The sequence below is a fragment of the Tachypleus tridentatus genome, chromosome 6 (genome assembly GCF_004210375.1).
Source record: "Tachypleus tridentatus isolate NWPU-2018 chromosome 6, ASM421037v1, whole genome shotgun sequence".
NCBI classification, from domain to species: Eukaryota; Metazoa; Arthropoda; class Merostomata; order Xiphosura; family Limulidae; genus Tachypleus; species Tachypleus tridentatus.
The window spans coordinates 56,944,988-56,967,068 of NC_134830.1; the positions used below are offsets into that span (position 1 = coordinate 56,944,988).

A 22,081-nucleotide genomic window follows, 5' to 3' on the forward strand; every position below is an offset into this window, starting at 1 on the left:
CAATTTGGAGACAAGGGCACGATAACCACAAGACAACACTTGATTAAAGTCAATAAGAAAAAATAACAATATGATAACTTGAGGGTACTGTAATGCGTTACACAGTATCACGTAAAATACTATTATAAAGATATATAAAGTGTTTGATGGAATTAAGATGTGGAAAATACTCGAGTATGTGTACCATGTCGTTGCTTGTTTTACTGTCCACGTCAAACACGTGCGACTATCTTTTGTACGTCATCATTTCTGTTGTATGGCGTGGTACATAAAGGCTAATTTATATGTTCTTGTTGTAGATGTCTGTTATTGAAGCTCGGCTTGTCACTTGGTCATCGTATCCAGTTAATTTTCTGACACGTTGGTGTTCAATGGTTGTTTCTATGAGCTACTTGGCGTTTTGTTTATCACGTGACATACCTGTGTTGAATAAAGTTTTCCATTCGCTACATGGTACTTTGTCATGTGGCGTACTTATGTTGAATACAAATTTATTAAGCGCTGCTCCTTTAGCAACTGTAGTCATAAGATTTGTTCCTACAGAACATTATGTAACAACACAACACAACACACACGCGTTTGAAATCAAAGTTAAGCCTCAGCAAGCGTTTCTTTGCGTCTACTAATAGCTTGAGCTAAGTTAGTCACGTGAGATACGTGTATCTAATAGCAGTCTTTGTGTGAGCGTTTTACGGGTACATAGAGAGACAGACACCTGCATTATATGTAATATAAATGTGTGGTTATTTTTTCTTTTATTTCTTAATATAGTTCGACAAATTTAAGAAGAATATGAAACCTGTTCCTAAATTATACCAGGACCTGTTCCAAAGTTAAACTAAGATATGAATTGCATGACATACAAATAGCTTGTTCCTGTCATGAGTAAAATAGCCTTCGGTTTAAAAATATATTTTCTTCTAAGGAAGAAACTTGTCGTTTTCTTCTTTTCATCCAGTAATTCTCATATTTTGCGAAAACCTTAATTTCAATGGTTTGTTTCATGCTGCTGTTAACGTCAAAAATCTTGCAATAACGTCAGTTATACAATAGTGTAGATAACCTTTATCTGAAAACAACAGTATTAATTACTGGCCTTTGGACTCACAGTGTAAGAAGTTTCGCTTTATCACTCGAAGCTTCTTGTCGTTGTTACGTAACCACCTGGTTAGGTACGCTCAAGTGTCTAGTGAGATTCGCGCGTGCTCCTTACTTCCCTGGTGGTGTTTCATAAAATTAGCTACAGGATCACAATAGCTCGTCGAAAGTAACTATTAATTCCATAATATTAATATATTTTGTGTTAAATACAAAAAGTATATCATGGCACCTAATCGTATGAATCAGCCTGCAGAAGTGGTAAGTCTACACAATTATTATCTCACTTGCAGTCTTTAGGGACTTAGTAACAATAAAAGTAACCATACTAAAATAACATCGTTAGGCTAAGTAAAGGTTAATGATTTTTTTAAAATAACATCCCTAAAGATTTTTTTGCTACTAACTAATAACCGTATTTGGCTCATCTGGCATTAATATAGTAAATATCAATATTTAATGTCCGTGATTAGCAATATATAGCTAAAATTATAGTACTGATAACGAATTATTTCAAGCACTTAACGTCGTGAGGATAGTTTCCACTTCTTCACTAGGACTTGCGACATACTTCTGCACTTCATTCTTGATGTTCTAAAGCTGTGATTTACCATATTTTACAAAAACGTTGTGATTGGAAGAAGAGCTGGAAAAATGTCCTTCATTCTGACTTTTCACGGTTTATGATTTTCGAACATTGTATGAACCTCAGTTTTTAAAAGCTTAATGTATTTAAATGTATATCAAAATAGTAAAAAAAACACAAGTAATTACAAATAGAAGCTTAACTTATTTCGCGAGTTCTTTCATACTGAGGATGCAAATATCTATAAACATATGACAGTAAAATTTAGAAATATGTGGGATCACTTAGTAACCATGGGAACAGTGTCATACTATTGTTCTTTGTTAGAAGTTTTGTTCTTTCTGGTAACAGATATTGTTCTGAACAACAAATTTTGTTTATTTACTTGGCGGGTTAGAATCCCCGTCGCACCAAATATGCTCGCCCTTTCAGCCATGGGGATGTTATAATGTGACAGACAATCTCACTATTCGTTGGTAAAAGAGTAGCCCAAGAGTTGGCGGTGGGTAGTGATGACTAACTGCCTTTCCTCTTGTCTTACACTACTAAATTAGGGATGGCTAATTTTTGATTCATTTGTCAATTTAAAGTATACCAATTACGTATTTGCTGTCGTCTGTTAACGAAATATATTTCGTGTTTTGCCGTGTGTTAAACAGACATGCCTAATGTAGTAACTGAAAACACACATGAACGTACTTAGGCTGAATACTTTGTTTTTACGTACTATGAGAACGCGCACAAAGTCACGTGTTAGTGCCCCCTGGTTTATAGACAAGAAAACCACATATTTATTAAAAGCAGAACATGCAAGAGGTTCGAGGACAACCACTGATAAACATTTCCAGTTAAAATGGTAAAGTGCTTTATATCATCCTATAACTGGTTATGAGTGCATTTAAATACTTAGACGTGTGGGCCTGACGTATAGTAATAGTAATATAACTATAATATTGTAGTAATGGTTTTCAAACTAGATCCAAAACTCGAGCGCTTTCGAATAGTTCGCTGTTCTTCTTCAGGATCTACTCGAACACGCTCGAGTTTAGGGTCTTGTTTGAAAATTATTACAACTTTAGTACATGGTCTTGTGTGCTAACTTCTTGAAGAGTCAATGTTTTTTGTTTGTTTGTTTCGTAACTACATCGAACACCCGAAAAGACAAAAAAAGGGAGTTGAGAAAGAGAGCCTTTGCTTTCTAAATCATCAAGTGTGAGCCCAGGGCTGGCTTATTGCGGGGGCTGTGGTATCTAGACTCAGGTCCCTTAAACAGTTGAGACTCTAAACTTTCGTCTATACCCAAAGAAGAATATGAATTTAAAAAAAAAATCTGGAACGACGTGTAAAGATATTTGTAATAGTTTTCATGTTCATACAAAAGGACGGATTTAAAAGTCTAAACTAAGTTTATTTCACGAACAAAGGATGATGTATCTGTTAAATTTGATTGATGTGTATATTTTAAGTTTATATTTGGCTTAAATGTATATTTATAGGTGTTTATATTTACATATATATGTTACGTATATACGTATGTAAATTAGCGTGTGTTTACGTAATATACATATGTTTATACGTATTTGAATAAGCATAACATATATTTATAAGCTTTATTTTAAATAGATTCTAAGTTATAAGCTAAGCTCAAAAGTAACCAAACTTAGAGCTCTGTGGCTATAGGTCAATAGTAAACTAAACAAAACACCACTTGTATCTCCGGTAGGACAACTGTAAGTATTCGGATTTACAACGATAAGATTAGGGATTATATTTTTCCCCTCGGTGAACATAGCACATAGCCTGAGGTGGTTTCACTGAAAGAAAAATATTATTACCTTAATTATTTTTGTCTGTTCAGTCTAGCAATGATCTACTATCACATCCACCGACTAAATACATCTTGGAAATAGTACGTATATAGACAGTTTGGATAAAGCAGTTTTATAATCGTACAGTGTCTTTACATAACGAAACTTGTGTGGTATCATGGAGTTGCGATTTCTAAATATGGTAACCTCCATCAGCTCAGTCTGTGGTGTTCCTGGTTTGGTTGATAAAGACACAGGTTTTTAACGGTTAAGCTTTGTTTACCATTGTATACATATGGCATCAGACACTCGTGTTAAAATTGTCGAGACTCGTAACCAACAGTGTTAAAATCCCAGACACGAGCTTCTTTATAGTGTCAAAAAATTGTAGGCGCAAGCGTAGTAAAATTTGGTGTTCGTTAAGAATGCATGAGGAAACAAGCAAACAAAACGTCATCTTGATTTCTGCGTACAAAACACTAAATATAGTGTTTTTTTTATTGAGCAAGGGAGGTACTATAGATTCTATGTACTCAGCGCCTCAATATATCTTTTTTATTTAAATTCGATCTCATGTGAACCAACTTATCGTACAAAAGATTGCATTTAAGAAAGTCAAGATTAAGTTTATTTCACGAATCAAGATTTGGTGTTCGTTTCAGCAAAGATATGGATATTTTGTACTTCAATTTTGTGCGTGTGTTGAAACATTGAAAAAATAACTAATGAGGTAGAAACACTGTGGTTGGGTGATAAAGGATCCTCAGCTAAGATGCCAGCATTCAAAACCAATAGTGGATAAAGCTGAGTCTCTTAAATAAGTTTGTTTGTTTGATTGTTTTTTGGAATTTTGCACAAAGCTACTCGTAGGGCTATCTGTGCTAGCCGTCCCTAATTTAGCAGTGTAAGACTAGAGGGAAGGCAGCTAGTCATCACCACCCATCGCCAACTCTTGGGCTACTCTTCTACCAACGAATAGTGGGATTGACTGTCACATTATAACGCCTCCACGGCTGGGAGGACGAGCATGTTTGGCGCGACGCGGGTTCGAACCCGCGACCCTCGGATTACGAGTCGCACGCCTTACGCGCTTGGCCATGCCGGGCCGTCTTAAATAAGTTGAAAAAAGCATTTCATCATTGGGTATCTGAACCCAGAACTTGGACTTTTAATAAAGGCGATTGGATGTGAGTTCAGATAATCTTTTAAAGTCTAAATAACAACGAATAGAAGCTTAACAAGACATTGGTAAATAGGATACTTAATCCTAACATTCATCACACATATCTTTTACTCAACTTTAGACGAAACTGTGTTGAAAATTTATGCATTATGATCAATTAATAAGACGAACGTTTGGTCCAGACCACCACTTTTGCAAATCCTCGAACCTAATGGAACTCCTCCAGTAGAAATGAATATCTACTTTGTTTTTCATGCAGAACGTAATACTAGTTATAAGCGTTGATTTACGATCAGCTGGGAGTTGTACTTTCTAAAAGTGTTAACGTTATCTCGTCAACTCAACCGTTTCAACGTGAGACAAAGTTCTCATTAAAACATGAATTAGTTTTATACGTGATTTGATCTTTTGGTTTTGTTTCTCAAATTTCGCACAAAGCCACAAGAGGGCTATCTGCATTAGCCGTCCCTAATTTAGCGGTATAAGACTAGAGGGAAGGCAGCTAATCGTCATCACCCACCACCAACTCTTGGGCTACTCTTTTACCAACGAACAGTGGGATTACCGTCACATTATTACGCCCCCCATGGCTGAAAGTGCGAGTAAGTTTGGTGTGACGGGAATTCCAACTCGCGACCATCAGATTGCGGGTCGAGCGCCCTAACCATCTGGCCATGCCGGGGAGGTGATTTGAATAACAAACTTCTGTAAAAAAATGTAAACAATTTTTATTTATACTTAAGATTTTGTATTAATTTCTTCTTCTTGATTTAGTGAAATTTAAATGATGACGTCACTTACATATTTTCTACAGTACAAGTTAAAATTGAAAAAAGGTATTTGTGAAAGGGATATGCAAAACGAAACAGTTTTTTAACACAGTATTAAAATGATATATTTAGGCAGATTGCAATTTCGAAAACTTGCAAGTGTTTATAATGGATAACGTCAAATATCACTTTCGAAAACTCAGAAAATCCTTCTAAGATCCGGAATGACCAACGATCCGGATCATGTTATGTAGTGTGATGAGAAGTCTCAGTCTTAATGTGTCCAGGAAATTTGGTATGAACAAGATCACACTTTACAGAGTTATTAACCCAAAACCACAAAAAATGCCCTATCTCCTCATTATATTAAAAAAAATGTTTTAAAGTGATTCAAAATGTAGATCTAGATCAAATTTGGGGAGAAGTGCCCTATACGGAATTCGTATCTTTATGTGAAATTTTGGTTCTCTTTCTCTATCTTGTCTGGATTTGGTTATAAAGATCCAAGATGGTCAGGTTGGTTCATCGACCTTTTCTTCCTGTACATTGATACACAGTTTCTGTTAAATGTATTTATATATGCTATATGAGAGTCAGTGCAAACCGCAGCCTTTCTAAGGACAATATCCGTGTATTGTTTACAAATATATTCATGTAGAGATACTGTTTCTCATAAACAGTTCTATAGCATCTTTCAAATGTCATTTATCCTACAATGTTTTTAATTAAGTCTATAACCATTGTGGGATTTTGTCTACTAATTATTTGGCCTGTTTTTAGTTCTTAGATATATATATATATTCTCTTGAAGTAAGTACTTAGATCTGTCATCGTTATGTAGACTATATATGTCAAGTTCACATTATAAATCATTACTTCTCCAGTTCTTCTCGAAATAATTTAGTGTGCTACGTAGGAGTCTGTCTGTTACTGTTTCTGTATTTGAATATTTATGCATGAAATCAGAAAATGTAGTTCTGTGGACTTTATATGCTGTTGTGAGTAATGTGTTTTGTGTTTTTGTAGTTTGGTTTGTACTATATTTCGTGTTACCTTTATCCATGTTGAGGCTGCACAGTCGCTTGCAGGTCGGATGTATGTTTTGTAGTTTTATAATATGTTATCAGTTGTTGCTTTACTGTTTCTACCAGTTAGACTCCTAGCATAGTTTGTTCTTTGCCAGAGTTTGGTTTTAATATTATTTAGGTGGTTTGTCCATGTTAATTTTGAATCATATGTTAATCATAGAAATATGGTGGATGTAGCAGCTTGAAGAAGTGGTTCATGTATAACTCTGGCTGTTTTTTACTGTGTTTGGTTCATTTTGTAAAAACCACTAGTTGGGTTTTTGGTATATTTTTTAATTCTATATTTCTGACAGTATTCACTTATTCTATTTAGTCGTGGTTGTATATTTGTAGCTGCTATTGATGGTGTGGGAGCATTTATCTAGACAACTACATCAGCTAACTGTGACGAGTATCCATGATTTGGATCATTGAGAGACATATTGTTAACAAATATGATGAAGAAGATAGGTAGACGTACAGCAAGTGTTAAGTCCAAATATGCAAATTCGATAGTTAACGGGGAATTAAAATTATGTCCAATCACAGATCCGAGTTCTATAGTTAAAACTAACCGTGATTTTAGAAACTAAAATTTTAAAGTTAACGCATAACATGTTACTGTATGTAACACTTAAAACATTTCATGTTACTAAATTAAAATATTAACACTAACGCTTGATTAATGTTGCTGTTTTCAGAACTAATTATTAAACGTTTGCTTTTTCTAAACCAAATTATACGTATTTTCTGGATGTTGAACTTTTTCCCCTTCTTTTTACACTTCACGTTTGTGTTTTTACAAACTTTTTCTTCTTTTATCCCTCACTTATATTTAAACGTAAAAAATAAAATATATCGGAACATATTTTAAAAGTTACTCGAATATGGTCCCTTTAAATAGTCGGAAATGCATTACTGATACCACTTTACATGTAGAGTGTTTCACACGCCAACAAGGTGTCGCTTTACCTTTTTCTAAGACCGGGTTTGGTATTATGGTTAGTTAATGCGTTTTCGGCTGCGGATCAAATAGTCCAGTGTACGAGACGTGAGGCCAATAAACTTCTTCCGCACTTTCAGCTGTGAGCGCGTTATAAAAGTGGTGTCAGTCCCTTTATTCGGTTTAAAGAGCTTCAGAAACTCCATGTGGAAACAAGTCCTGCTGGTTCATTGCCTTCCCTCTGGTCAATAGGTTTAGCCTCCGCCCCCTCCCAATGACACAGTGATATGTTTGCGGACTTATACTACTAGAACCCGGGTTTCGCAACCAACAGTGGGCAGAGCACAGACGTCCTCTGTGTACCTTCGTGCTTAATAAGAAGCACGCAATAGTTCAAATTAGGGATGGCTATACTTGAAACTTAGGGATTTCTCATCTGACAGGTTAGGTGCCGATTAAGATAAAAATTCTAATTCCCTTTTCAGATAAATCTGTCATTTACAGTCCGTGCAATAAATAATCACCATTCAAAGGTGTTTAGTTTGAATACGCAGAGGTCAGGTATATACTAAGGAAATATAATTCGCAATACATATTCCCGAACGTCAAAATGAAAGAGACATTACATTATAAGCGCAAGGGCATACATAGGCAGACAAAGCAACATGCTAACTCTTCAACCAAGTGGCAATAAAAACAAATGAAAGAAAATGATATTTAGTCGATATTCAGCTTAAAATATTCTTAGCAAAAAAATTCTTTCAGCATTCTCTGTCTGGAGAATTTAGTATACACCCATACTTCAAGGCCCGGCATGGCCAGGTGGTTATGGCGCTCGACTCGTAGTCTGAGGGTCGCGGGTTCGAATCCCTATCACACCAAACGTGCTCGCACTTTTAAACGTGGAGGTGTTATAATTTAACAGCCAATTTCCCCTTTTCGTTGGTAAAAGAGTAGCCCAAACTTTTGCAGTGGGTGGCGATGACTAGCTGCCTTCTCTCTAGTCTTACACTGCTAAGTTAGGGATGGCTAGCGCAGATAGCCCTCGTGTAGCTTTACGCGAAATTCAAAAACAAACATATTTCAACTATTCATGAGTTCTGAACAAATATTTTAACACATGGAAAGAATTGCTTTTCTAATAAAATGTCAGCAACATTTTCCCCTGACTCAACCATAGTGTTTCCAAGTGTTCAACAAAATATTCTATTTCAAGAAATAAAATAAAAGTTTATATAATAAGACATTCTACGCCTTTTCGATGTCTTCATTTTCCTACTTAAACAAAGATGTGTTTTTCTTATAGCAAAGCCACATCGGGCTATTTGCTGAGCCCAGCAATGGGAATCGAACCCTTGATTCTAGCGTTGTAAATCCTATAGGCATACCGCTGTACTAGCGTGGATCGTTAAACAAAGATTTAGACAAATTAATTTTTTTTCATTGAGCAAAAACAAGACCACAACAGCTATTTGATACGAGTTAATGAAAAAAATGATTTTTGTACAGAACTTGAAAGAAAATTCGCTTCAGTCTCGTTTCGAAAGTTCAACTTTTAAAATGACAAGACTAGAATAGTTACGCTTATCTCGTTCCTCTTGCGAACGTGCTTGTGTGAACGCCCTTGCAACGATAGTCACAAGCTTGAATGAACCGAAGTCAACTGATATCTCAAGAATTCATCATTGTAAGTAATTAATGTTGACAGAGCCCCTACGGGTGATGTTCAATTGTTAGCCAAGGAACTTGAAACGTATCACAGCACATGTGAGTAAAGTAAACCGTTTTGGTTTTTTTTTTCGTAACAAAATAAGCATTATGCTCTTGGTAACTAAAAACCTACAGCCCAAGAAACGATGAGTAAAATAGCCCAATATTTTTCCGTCTGTTGCGTGTGAGCTTTGCTTTGTGAAGGTGTATGAATTTAGACTAGTACCCTACATAGTGTTGAGGTTGTCCGAGTATAAATTATTAATTGTTTGTTTTGAATTTCACGCAAAATTACACGAGGGCTATCTGTACTTGCCATCCCTAACTTAACAGTGTAAGACTAGAGGGAAGGCAACTAGTCATCACCACCCACCGCCAACTTTTGGGCTACTCTTTTACCAACGGATAGTGGGATTGACTGTCACATTATAAAGCCCCCATGACTGAAAGGACGAGCATGTTTGGTGCGACGGAGATTTGAACCCGCGACCCTCGGATTACGAGTCAAACGCCTTATCCCACCTGGCCATGCCGGGCCTAAGTTATTAATGCGTGCAAAGATCGACTGGTATTTTAACATGACATCAGAACTGGAACTATTAGTTTGATCGCTTGTCACAAAGAGCAATCTGACCTAATTCAGTACTAAAACACTAAATAGATTTAATGCACACGAAATATGAGTAGAAAACGACTTGCTTTACGCATTTCTAATATTACAAATTTGCTACATTCAGAACAAAAATTCAAAATGGACATTTTATTCACATAAATATAATGTTTGTTTTTTTTTCTAATGTATGCCCATTTAATTAATCCGCAGAGTGTGGATGAATGTTTATCGAAATTGGTATTGAGGTTCATTAGGTTCATGCGGGCTCTAGGTATAAATATTAGGTTTTACGTGTTTTGCAATCGCGTATAAAAAAAGCATCTTTTTATGTCCTAAGATAACATTTCAATAATCATAAATTTAGGTTGTGTCCGTTCAGGAGGCGGGTACTCGAGTTGGTATATAAAATGTTTTTTTCTCTTTTGATTCAGCTGTTTATTATGTCAATTTCAGTCACAAGTCCGAACCACATCGAACGCGTTATACGATTCAATAACAGTTCGTACAACGAGTAAACTTCTGTGTTGCGGGGCCTTAATTTTTTTAAATCCATGTAACTTGAAGTGAAATATTATGCAGTGTTATATTTCACGCTAAACACTTCTTGAAATAATGATTTGAATACCAATCTCCACTGGAACATACTTTCTGAAAAAGCTTATTTCTGTTACTGAAATATGCATAAAGCTTCTGTTTTTGTGTCACAGAATAGCACTTCTGCACGTCGAGAGTATCTGTACAAGATTCTGGTAATTGGAGAACTTGGAACCGGGAAAACCAGTATCATCAAACGCTACGTGCACCAGTTTTTCTCTCAACACTACCGAGCAACAGTATCCTTTTTGTCTTGTATATTATCAGCTAATATATATATATAGATATACGTTGTACGTCCATGTAACTATTTAGCAAGGTGTGAACGGATATTCACCAAAAGTGGTATGGAGATTCATATAAATTCTATGTACTGTATTTTTCGGTTTTTATGGGAATTTTGTACCTGTATTTCGTCCACTTTAGATGGGTCTTCACTATATCTGGCACGAATGTTTACTGGGTCCACGCAGAGATACGTGCAAACTTGGGGTTTCATATTTTTTGCAATTTTTATGGACGTTTTTGATAATTACGTATAAGGAAAGCAACTTTTCTTGTCCTAAAATCAACTTTCATTATATCACAAATTTACATAATTTCCGTCCAGGTGACTGGCACTTCAGCTAATTTGAAATAAAGTACAAGCGGGTATCTTGCAAAGTAAATTGAAAGATATTGTTTCTCTCGCGTGTTATGTTCTCTTCGTGTACCAGTGCATACTTAATATTTAAGAGTAAATGCATTGTTAATAGATAATATGCCACCAGGTTTACTGCCAGGGAGTATTAATGTGGTTATAATACTGCGCCCATATTCTTTTTATCTTGGTATTTAATTTACGTATGTTTCCAGAAGGTTGTAGATATGTTTATAGAATGCATTGTTTTTGTCGTGACTCAGATGATAAATCATTGAGTGAGCTAATTTCATAAGGGAATACAAACGTTCAATACACATATGTGGAGAGTTAATTGTTAAGAGACCAAGTAATAACTGCCTATTTATCGATCATTTGGAATTACTTACATAAAGATTTGAACATGGTTACGAGGGTTGTCTAGAAAGTTCGTAGCCCAACCTATGGGAAAAAAGAGGCAGTGGTTCAATTATGATTTATTTTTCAACATAACCTCCTCCTTAGCCTATACTCTCACACCAGCGATGCTCTTAGGCCTTTAAACACTTCTGAAACAACCCTTCTTCTCTATCTTCAATCTATTAGTTAATGGTACCTATGAGGTCATCATTACAATGTAATATTGTGACCTTTCAGAAATAGTTTAAGATTAAAGAAGAAAAAAAGTATTTGGAATTAAATCTGGTGATTAGGGAGGGTGAATAATCTGAAGCCAACATCGTAGATCGTATTCAAAGCAACACGCGATTTGTGAGATACTGCATTGTTGTCCTGATGGAAGAGAACATTGTCCTAATGAAGAACACATTGTCCTGATGGAAAAACACATTATAATTATGAAATAATTCATTGTCTTAATGAAGAGCATATTGTTCTGATGGAAAAACACATTATCATTATGGAATAACTCATTATTTTAATGAAGAACATATTGTCCTGATGGAAAAATACATTATCATAATGGTTTGTTTGTTTGTTTGTTTTGAATTTTGCGCAAAGATACAAGAGGTTTATCTGCACTAGCCGTCCATAAGTTAGCAGTGTAAGACTAGAGGGAAGGCAGCTAGTCATCACCACCAACCCTTGGGCTACTCTTTTTCCAACGAATAATGGGACTGACCGTCACATTATAACACCCGCACGGCTTAAAGGGCGAGCATGTTTGCTGTGGCGGGGATTCGAACTTACGACCCTCAGATTACGAGTACCTTAATCATGGCTCTGCCGGGCCATCATGATGAAATAACACATTAACCTGATGAAAGAGTAATCCACTTTTCTTTTCTTTTATTTATTGACGCAGATTGTTGCTTAAAGATTCAAAGCAATATGTTGTAAAGGTTTGATTCCTTATTTATAACTAACTAGTAAAACTCCCTTGGGAACAAAATGTTGATGCCATAACCTTTTCAGCAGAGGTGGGTGAACTTAGGTGTTTCCATTGCAAGCTTCATAACTTTGTTTTTGGGTGGTGAACTGACGTTTCTTCCACTGCTATGAATCTACTAAAATATTTCGAGTCGTCGTTAGCTTTCAACAACTAGGACCCGTTCCTGCTCAGGTGACAACCATCTGGTACTAACGTTATTCATGACAATGACCGAAGAAGGTCGAAACGTCGTTCACTCCTCGACATAAATTTTTTTTCAACCCAAACTAGCCGTTTTTACATATATAGTTTTATCTACAGTTTCTGTTGTGGTTGATGTCGAGGTCTTACCTGACTTTGGATCGTCCTTACATGATTCTCTACCATGCAGGACACCACTTCTTTACTCTTGAATGTGCCGAAGCGCCCTCTTCCAACGTTGCTTCTATGTCCTGGCAAACTTCTCATTTTCTTTTCAACAAAATATTTTATCATTTCACGAAGTTCAACCTTCTGCATGATGTTTAACACTACTAAATTATTTCCTCAACACGCACAATAAGTCCTCTAAGTTATATGTTACGTGTTGTATAGTCATAAAAAGGTTTAAATTTAATATTTTTCAGAAGAAAATCACACATTCAAGTTGCTGGATTTTTTTTTCTGTTTAGGTTGGGCCACGAACTTTCCGGACAGTTCTCGTTTATTCCAGTTTAGTTAATTACTCATTCTCTGAATACAACATGAAGTTGGAATAACAACAACAGTAAGGTTCATGTAATTTAAATTCATTAGAAGAAGAACGATACAACCTTTACAAGTAAAACAAAGAGAGGCTTACCCATATTTAGAAGTTCTAAACCCAGTATTGAAATCCAAAAAAATGGGTTGTCATCTATTTTCTCTTTCAACCAGATGTAATGTTGCTGTATTGTGGGACACGTGCAATCTAAGAGGGAAAGTTTTCCAACACTTTCTGGCACTGGAATACTTCTGAGATGTTCTAATGTCACATTTATGATACTGCTGATTAATGTTAATCGCAATTATATTATTGTATCGAAACTACAGTCTGTCTTCTTTCTTCTTTTCAGATTACGTAAGCCATGATGATTTAACATCTCGTGTACACGTTCACACTGCACACTGCTGAAATACATGAATGACGTGTGCGTGTGTGTCCTCATCCATACTCACTACGTTTTCTTGCCCAACACTAGTATCAATGCCCAGTACCTGGCATTGTAAGTCCACAAACATAGCACCGTGCTACTGGCGAGGGGGGGGGATTCGAAGAGTAAAAAACGTCACATGTTCAAAACTTATTTGGAATATTTTTGCTGAGTTGTAAAATATATGTATGTATATATATATACATCTGTAAAATATATGTGTATATATATATATCTGTAAAATATATGTATATATATATGTATATCTATTTTTTTATTTTTTTATAAAATAGAAATTCTAGTTACTTTCGTTCCTTAAAGTTTCTCCAGATTGGAGTCGACTTTGCTTTAAAGGTTCTCAACTGGGATTCCAACACGCTGATTCGACTTCAGTTATGGGATATTGCAGGTAAATTTATCATTTCAACACTCTACATGAACTTTGGTTACATTGCCGTTTTTTATCTTCATTTCTTTTAATATTATAAAACCTTGGGTGGCACATACTTATCATGGTAGTGTGAAATTGACAAGGCAAAATATGTACTGATGTATCCAATCAAAAAGTAGATTACTTGTAGTTCGATGGTGAATGAACCAAGTGTGCATTGCGTGTTAATTGTACCACGTTACTACAGTGACCGACCAGTATCTTAGTTTGATTTAACCTAAAATAAAAATAATGGCAAGTCAGAGAAGATACCGATTTTTTTTTTTTTTACAAAGCTTATGCTTTGGATTTAGTTTTTATGGAATATTTTACTACTTTACTCTAAAAAATTACACCTAAAATAATAAATAAAGTAGTATACACGGAAACGAAATGTGTTATATTTGTGAAGGGCAAGAGAGGTTTGGCAACATGACAAGAGTTTACTACAAGGAAGCAGTAGGAGCCTTCATCGTTTTTGATGTCACAAGAACAGCGACGTTTGAAGCTGTCATGAAATGGAAAAACGACCTGAACAACAAAGTCCATCTAGCAAATGGAAGTGTCGTGCCCTGTGTTCTTCTCGCAAACAAGGTTAGTTTGACGGAAAATTTTCGTGTCCTGTGCTCCTCCAGTAAACAAGGTTAGTTTAATGGAATTGCCGTGTTCTGTGTTCTTCTGGCACAGAATGTTATTTTGACGGAATTGCTGTGCCCTGTTTTTTTTGGTAGACAAGGTTAGTTTATAGATATATGGTGATCGGTGGTGCTAGTAGGCCTCACGCAGCCGGCAAGAGGAAAGGAAGAGTGTTCTCCCCCCCTTCCCTTCAAGATAAAGGTAGGTACTTGTACCCGTGACTGTGAAGTCTTTTTATTGATTGAAATACCACGGATATTTGGTGCTGGACTTGTTGTTAATGATGTGTAATCGAAAAACTAAACTAAGACGTTAAGTTAGTAATCTGAGTTTAGGGTGTAACAGCTAAACTTTATCTTTTGTTATCTGTAAGTGTTTCTATTGGAGATAAAAACACAATTTATTCCCCTGGAGGCTTGCATTTTGAAAACTCAAATGATGATAATCCAAGTAAGATAGAAACCTGAACATAACACTAAACACTGTCGGTGTATGCATGAAGCATGTTTCTCGGTTAGTCAACGGTAAGTAAAGTCGGCATGGCCAGGTGAGTTAAGGCGTTCGACTCGTAATCTAAAGGTCGCGGATTCAAATCCCCGTCGCGCCAAGCATGCTCGCCCTTTCAGCCGTGGGGGCATTATAATGTGACGGTCAATCCCACTATTCGTTGGTAAAAGAGTAGCTCAAGAGTTGGCGTTGTGGTTGGTGATGAATAGCTGCCATCCCTCTAGTCTTGTACTGCTATATTAGGGATGGCTAGCGCAGGTAGCTCTCGTGTAACATTGCGCGAAATTCCAAAGCAAACAACGGTAAGTTTTACGTATTTTCGAAGTTAAAATACGGGAGAAAAAGGAGGGCACGATTCCCTGCAGTAGAGAGGAGATGATCTGTTGTTTAGTTTTGTACTAAAATAAAAAAAACAAGTGTTAAGCCTAATCACGAAAACCAGAACTGCCACACACACACATGCACGGTGACACCCGATGTTTGAACTCTGGCCTATTACATAAATGACATTAAACCCCTACATATCATACCAACTATAAATTGTGGACATTACGTTGCGTTTAAAGCTTTACTGTCCTCAATAAAGCATTACAGCTAAGACTGAAAACTTAGTTGCAGAACTTGCTACTTCTTACCTGGGTTAAAAATTAGTAAAGATTAAACTAACTTGCAGTATTAATAAATTATAAGGTTTCCTTACTTAAAACTGTAGAAGCCTAGAAACGAAATCGAAAATTATATATACATGCTCATAAAAAAGTGTTACCTAACAGTTGGTGTTTATTGACTGAGTCTGATATTCAAAAATTACAATAAAACTGTATCGGAGAGGAAAACTCCGTGTTACTCCACCCATTACTTGAAATACACGTTGTAGAACAACGATAAACGGTAAGAAAGGAGAAACTTCAGGCAGGTTGGAATTCAGGTTAAACTTGTTCCATTAAATATAGAACAGTAATGAAGAACAAGAAACGTCAGGGAATGAAGTAGCTAGCTTCAGAAGGTTGGAATTCATTGTCTACACTTCACTAATTATATATAAGTCATTAGTGAACACAAAGAAACGCATGGAAAGGTGTAGCTAGCTGCCTACGCTTAGTTAAATATAGGTTACTACTTAGTAAGAACAAACGACACGAAAAGGTCTGTTCATTACAATATCTCTTCTGTTATTCTTCACGTTGACATTAGATTGTAGAAACAGAGTTGATTATAAATTGTCTTCTGTTCTGTTAGTAAACAAGGGTTGATTATAAACTCTCTTCTGTTCTGTTAGTGAACAAGGGTTGATTATAATCTGTCTTCTGTTCTGTTGGAAACAAGGGTTGGTTATAAACTGTCTTCTGTTCTGTTAGTAAACAAGGGTTGATTATAAACTGTTTTCTCTTCTGTTAGTAAACAAGGGTTGGCTATAAACTGTCTTCTGTTCTGTTAGTAAACAAGGGTTGATTATAAACTGTTTTCTGTTCTGTTAGTAAACAAGGGTTGATTATAAACTGTTTTCTGTTCTGTTAGTAAACAAGGGTTGGTTATAAATTGTCTTCTGTTCTGTTAGTAAACAAGGGTTGATTATAAACTGTTTTCTGTTCTGTTAGTAAACAAGAGTTGATTATAAACTGTTTTCTGTTCTGTTAGTAAACAAGGGTTGGTTATAAACTGTCTTCTGTTCTGTTAGTAAACAAGGGTTAATTATAAACTGTTTTCTGTTCTGTTAGTAAACAAGGGTTGGTTATAAACTGTTTTCTGTTCTGTTAGTAAACAAGGGTTGATTATAAACTGTCTTCTGTTCTGTTAGTAAATAAGGGTTGATTATAAACTGTCTTCTGTTCTGTTAGTAAACAAGGGTTGATTATAAACTGTCTTCTGTTCTATTAGTAAACAAGGGTTGATTATAAACTGTTTTCTGTTCTGTTAGTAAACAAGGGTTGATTATAAACTGTTTTCTGTTCTGTTAGTAAACAAGGGTTGATTATAAACTACATTTCATTATATTGTTAATATTAAACAAGGTTTTTCAAATGTTTATTAAGTAAGTTTATGTTTAAACTGTCTGTATTCATTTACAAGTTAGTTTCAAACTGTTCTTTATGCTATTAACTGCAGTATATTTTCTTATAAATGTTTATCAAGGTTAAACTTGACTGACATATTTTCTAACACATTATCAGTTATTTTAACCTTCAACCTACTAATTTACTTTTCTATGGGTGGGCTCAACAGATTGCGTCATAATGAGTGAATTGTTTTATATTTGTCGTGTAAAAACCGACAAAAATGCAATAAAATAATTTATTTTATACGTAAGATACCCAGAGTATTCCAGCAATAATTAGTGGAACTAACTGATATTATTGTGCCTAATGAAGTCACGAAACTACAATCAACTTGTTACCTAAACAGTTTAGAAAATTGTGTTTAAAAACCAATGGGTCCACATTCCAGAATTAGACTATAACGGATTCTTCTAGAACATAATTGATGATATATTTCACATAAATTTCAATTATGTAAATAACGTCTGTTTGAAGTCTAAATATTCAAGTTTTAAGATAATACACGTGGCTGGTTTTTTTGGTTTTTTTTAAAGCATATTATTCAACCATCCAGAGTGAGGCAAAGTACATATGGAAGAGCTGGTAGTAAAGAAAATATCACAATGACAATTTAAAACAACATAGTTATTGTATTGTTTCAGGGTAATTAAACTGTATCATATCCTACATGAAAAGGCTTTGTCTCTTCCTGTATATTTAAGTACGTTTAAATATACGCTGGGACCTAATAACATATTATCTTTATCATATATTAGTGTGATATGCCAAAAGTAGGAGTCGTGAATAATCCTGCCCTCATGGATCAATTCTGCCAAGACAATGGTTTTATTGGGTGGTTCCTGACATCAGCTAAAAATAATATCAACATAGAGGACGCTGCAAGATTTCTTGTGTCAAAGGTATGTCAGTTTATCCATTTGTCAACGTTTTAGGAAGACTGTTTGTTTTTCTTCAACTGAATTGTAAATGTTTAAACAACTAAAAGATAAAAGTGATAGAACTTAGTCACTTATGAAACGTTCCTGTACACCTTTTGGAGATTTCATCGTTTTTATACACGTTTCTAACAAACCAAAGCTTAGAGCTTTTCCATTTTCTTATTAAAAAGGCCCGGGATGGCCAGGTGGGTTAAAGCGTATGACTTGTAATGTGAGGGTCGCGGGTTCAAATTCCCATCACGCCAAACATGCTCGTTCTTTCAGCCGTGGGGGCGTTATATACAAAATAAGCATGAAACTGCAATAAATAAATACGTGTATAAATATATTCAAATATACTGGCACGGCCTGGTGGTTAAGGCACTCGACTTGCAATCCGAGGGGCGTGGGTTCGAATTCCTCTCACACTAAACATGATTGCTCTTTCAGTTGTGAGGGTGTCTTAATGTGACGGTCAATCCCACTACTCGTTGGTAAAAGCGTAGCCCAAGAGTTGGAGGTGGGTGGTGATGACCAGCTGCCTTCCCTTTAGTCTTACACTGCTAAATTAGGGACGGCTATCGCAGATTGCTCCCATGTATCTTTGCTCGAAATTCAAAAACAAACACTGTTATTAAAAATACTAGCAAAAACGCCCCCATACGTCATTAAAAAGTGACATTTTCTTCAAAAAAATATTATGGTCTTTAGTCATATACAACTTATTATCTCAAAATGATTCAATGTACGAAGCTAAACATTTTGTTAAATTTTACTGATATAAACTGTAATGTTTTTATAATTAAAAGTGCTTCCTTTATGGGCAAAAATAATAGTTTTTTAACAATGCCAGATTCTCAGTGCTGCATTTAAAAATCATATCAGTAAAGATATAATCAAACCCTCAGGTGCAAGACTAATGAAAGTCGTGTTCTTGTAGTGAGAAGAGAACTTTTGTTTAAAATTATATTCTATTATAAAGAAATGACTGTTGCACATATCACAATTATTTTTATAATTGTGTAAATATGAAATAGCTAAAATGTTAATTTTGTTACGGATGTTTGTTCGTGGTGCCATGGAGTAGATGGCGCATTGACAGAAAATAGCATACGCGCTACGTCTATTAGTAAAAGAAATAATTTTATGTTCAATTAAAGTTAGTTTTATTTTAATTTGTATGTAGATATCCTGAGTTAGCTGAACCTTGTGAAATATTGTTTACAGCTAGAATATCTAATTAGAGAAACAGCGCATTCTAACATTTACAAGAATGACCTAAGAATAGCATATTTAATTAGCTATATCGATGTTGGATTTATTTTTAGTAAGATGTCATTATTAACTAATTCTTTTCAAACTTTTGATAACTGATATAATTTTGTAATTAGGAATGCCTGGCTGATACAAAATATTGCTTAAGTTATTTATTTAGTGACGTAAGGCTGGTAATACTACAGCTGTTTTAAATTTCAAATTGAGCTATCCCATGATCTGCACGAGACAGGAGTTTTAGGCTGTAGAAGTTTACTACGTTTTTGTTTCATTCTCTGATTAATTTATGTCAATTTATTGTGACATATGTTCCAGATGTTTTTGCTCTTCCTTAGGTTTTGGCCAATCAGAAGTCGCTGATGGCTGAAGAAGCTGTGAGAAACAACATTGTCTTGGAACACTATCAAAATTCTCATCACATTTCCAAAGATCGCAAGTGTTGCTAATAGAGTCAGAGAATACAGACATTTTTTATTGCTTATAGCAATAGATTTATAAGAACAAAGTATGAGGAATAAAATGGGACGGTAAAGCTAAAAGGTTTAAGCTATAACGTTTCAAAGATGGTAAAAGATAATAAAACAGAATTATATATTGGAAGGAAACTTAAATGATTAGCATTGAACTGAAAAGGTCAAAGATGTAAATATTCGTTTGAAAATTGACACAGAAAGCTGGCATGTATTACATAGACTGAGAAGACAAAGACATAAAAATTATTATAAATCAACAATCAGTCATCAAGCCTTAGAAACAAGAATCAAATTTATTTAATAGCAGATAATAAAATGAGAGAGTTAAAATTCTTACTTGTGAGTTATTATGTGTAAGATAAATTAGTTTAAACGTTTTTTTTTTTTTTATAAAAGGTAAATTTAATTGCCAGAAATTCAAGTAAAGCCTGAACAAAAAGAGGTTAAAGGAATTTCACACAGCCAATAAGACACATATAAAAAATCTGACAAAATATAACTGAAATATGTTCGATAAGATAAATGCATTAACACTGAAGTGCTCTGTAACCTAACGAGTAAACTCATATATGATTTACACGTGATAAAGAATCAAAAGTGTTAACGTCAACCGCTTAAAATTAATATCAATACATTAGGCAAAGCTTTAACAGTTTAGACCAGTGTTTCCCAGCCGGAAAACCGCGATATGCTAGCAAGATACTGTTATTTTTAAGATCTCCTTCCACTATATGTAAGAGTGTATTAAGCGAGAAAAGGTTGGGAAACACTGGTTTAGACATTAAAAAATATATAACCACGATAACAGATATGCAATCTAAATAATTCATTTTGTGTAAAAGGTAGCATTGAGTTGAAAGAAAAAATAACGTTAAAAATCGTTTACATGTTAAGCACAGTAAATTCAGAAATATTCGCTTTTGAGTGTTTATAAAGTAATGTGCATCTCCATTTGTCTCTCCTAATCATGTGTGCTTATATATATATATATATATAATAATTGAATAAAATGATTAGAGAAATCTTGAAATATTATACCAGTTCCCATTTATAATGTCAAAATTATGATAGTCGATTATTAAACTAAAGTAGAAGCGGACGTAAAACGCTAGAAACCGGGTTTCGATACCTGCGGTGAAAAGAGCACAGACAGCCCGCTCTATAATTCTGTGCTTAAATATAACAGAAAAAAACAACAACAAAATAACTAACTAATGAAAAATTGTGATATTTGAAGTTTTGCACGTGTGGCACCACGTTCTGTACACGTCTTTACGAAACGGATAATTTTATTCCGTCCTTCCTCTGTAAACCCTTGAATTATCTGTAAAATTAAGGATAAATAGAGCAAAGACATCAAAGTTTTGAGAAACTAAAAAGTGCCGCCACAATAAGACTGAGTAGATTGTGTTAGATTATAAAGTAGAGAAAAAATGGATATGAATGTTTGATATATAACGTCAGCACATATAATATCAGCACATTACTCTCGAACTTTAATACATCATCAGCGTTTTACCCTCGAAATCATATATAACATTACCACTTCCACTAGGAATCAAATGTCATATAAACATGGATACGACAAAGACGTGTTGCAAGATCAGAAGTATCAACGACATTGAAGCCAGAACAATAGAACGGTGGTTGTTTTTATCATATTAAGCATGAAAATATTCGTTAAACTATAGATAGGTTGCTTTTTAAATAATAATCTCATAAAAATAAGTTATTTTTTCTTGGTTACTTTACGTAAGACAAGTATTTAAAACCCTTTGAAATTTGTAATTTTCAGTGTTCATGTGAATTACGTTTCAGAAAAAAATAGAATATCACGGGTATTTAGAACATAACAATAAAGTATAATTAAATGTGTTTAAACCTGTAGTTAAAGACTTATTCGTAAAAATAATTGTACAGTTCCTATTAAGAAGCAAGCATCAGTTATAACAAGATTTTATAACATTGTTTAATATGTAGAATTGAAATGAACAATTGCTATAATAAATGATTAATAAATATTAAAGATTGTTTGTTTGTTTTTTTTCTAATTCGAGGGCCATCTGCACTAGCCGTCCCTAATTTAGTAGTGTAAGACTATAGGGAAGGCAGCTAGACATCATCACTCAACTCTTGGGCTACTCTTTTACCAAAGTATAGTGAAATTGACCGTAACATTATAACGTTCCCACGGCTGAAAGGGCGAGCATGTTTGGTGTGACAGGGATTCGAA

At 34.8% G+C, this 22,081-nt stretch overlaps 1 protein-coding gene across 2 annotated transcripts; it reads left to right on the forward strand.

Moving 5' to 3' along the window:
- The first annotated feature begins 1,164 nt into the window (after positions 1-1,164).
- Positions 1,165-21,874, forward strand: LOC143252580 (ras-related protein Rab-32-like). 2 transcript variants are annotated; one of them, XM_076504926.1, is made up of 6 exons: positions 1,165-1,359; positions 10,486-10,611; positions 13,884-13,962; positions 14,396-14,577; positions 17,939-18,082; positions 19,711-21,874. In XM_076504926.1, the coding sequence occupies exons 1-6, from the start codon at positions 1,324-1,326 to the stop codon at positions 19,819-19,821; spliced, it is 678 nt and encodes a 225-aa protein (XP_076361041.1). In that variant the 5' UTR covers positions 1,165-1,323; the 3' UTR covers positions 19,822-21,874. The 2 variants fall into 2 exon arrangements, with proteins under 2 accessions (XP_076361041.1, XP_076361042.1); XM_076504927.1 differs by lacking the exon at positions 1,165-1,359 and adding an exon at positions 2,522-2,540.
- Positions 21,875-22,081: the final 207 nt, after the last annotated feature.

Excerpts from the sequence above, each read along its gene's own strand:
- LOC143252580 (XM_076504926.1), top strand. The coding sequence starts at position 1,324 with ATGGCACCTAATCGTATGAATCAGCCTGCAGAAGTG. Across the intron at positions 1,360-10,485 it reads TGAATCAGCCTGCAGAAGTG|AATAGCACTTCTGCACGTCG; the intron begins GTAAGTCTACAC and ends TTTGTGTCACAG. Across the intron at positions 18,083-19,710 it reads CAAGATTTCTTGTGTCAAAG|GTTTTGGCCAATCAGAAGTC; the intron begins GTATGTCAGTTT and ends GCTCTTCCTTAG.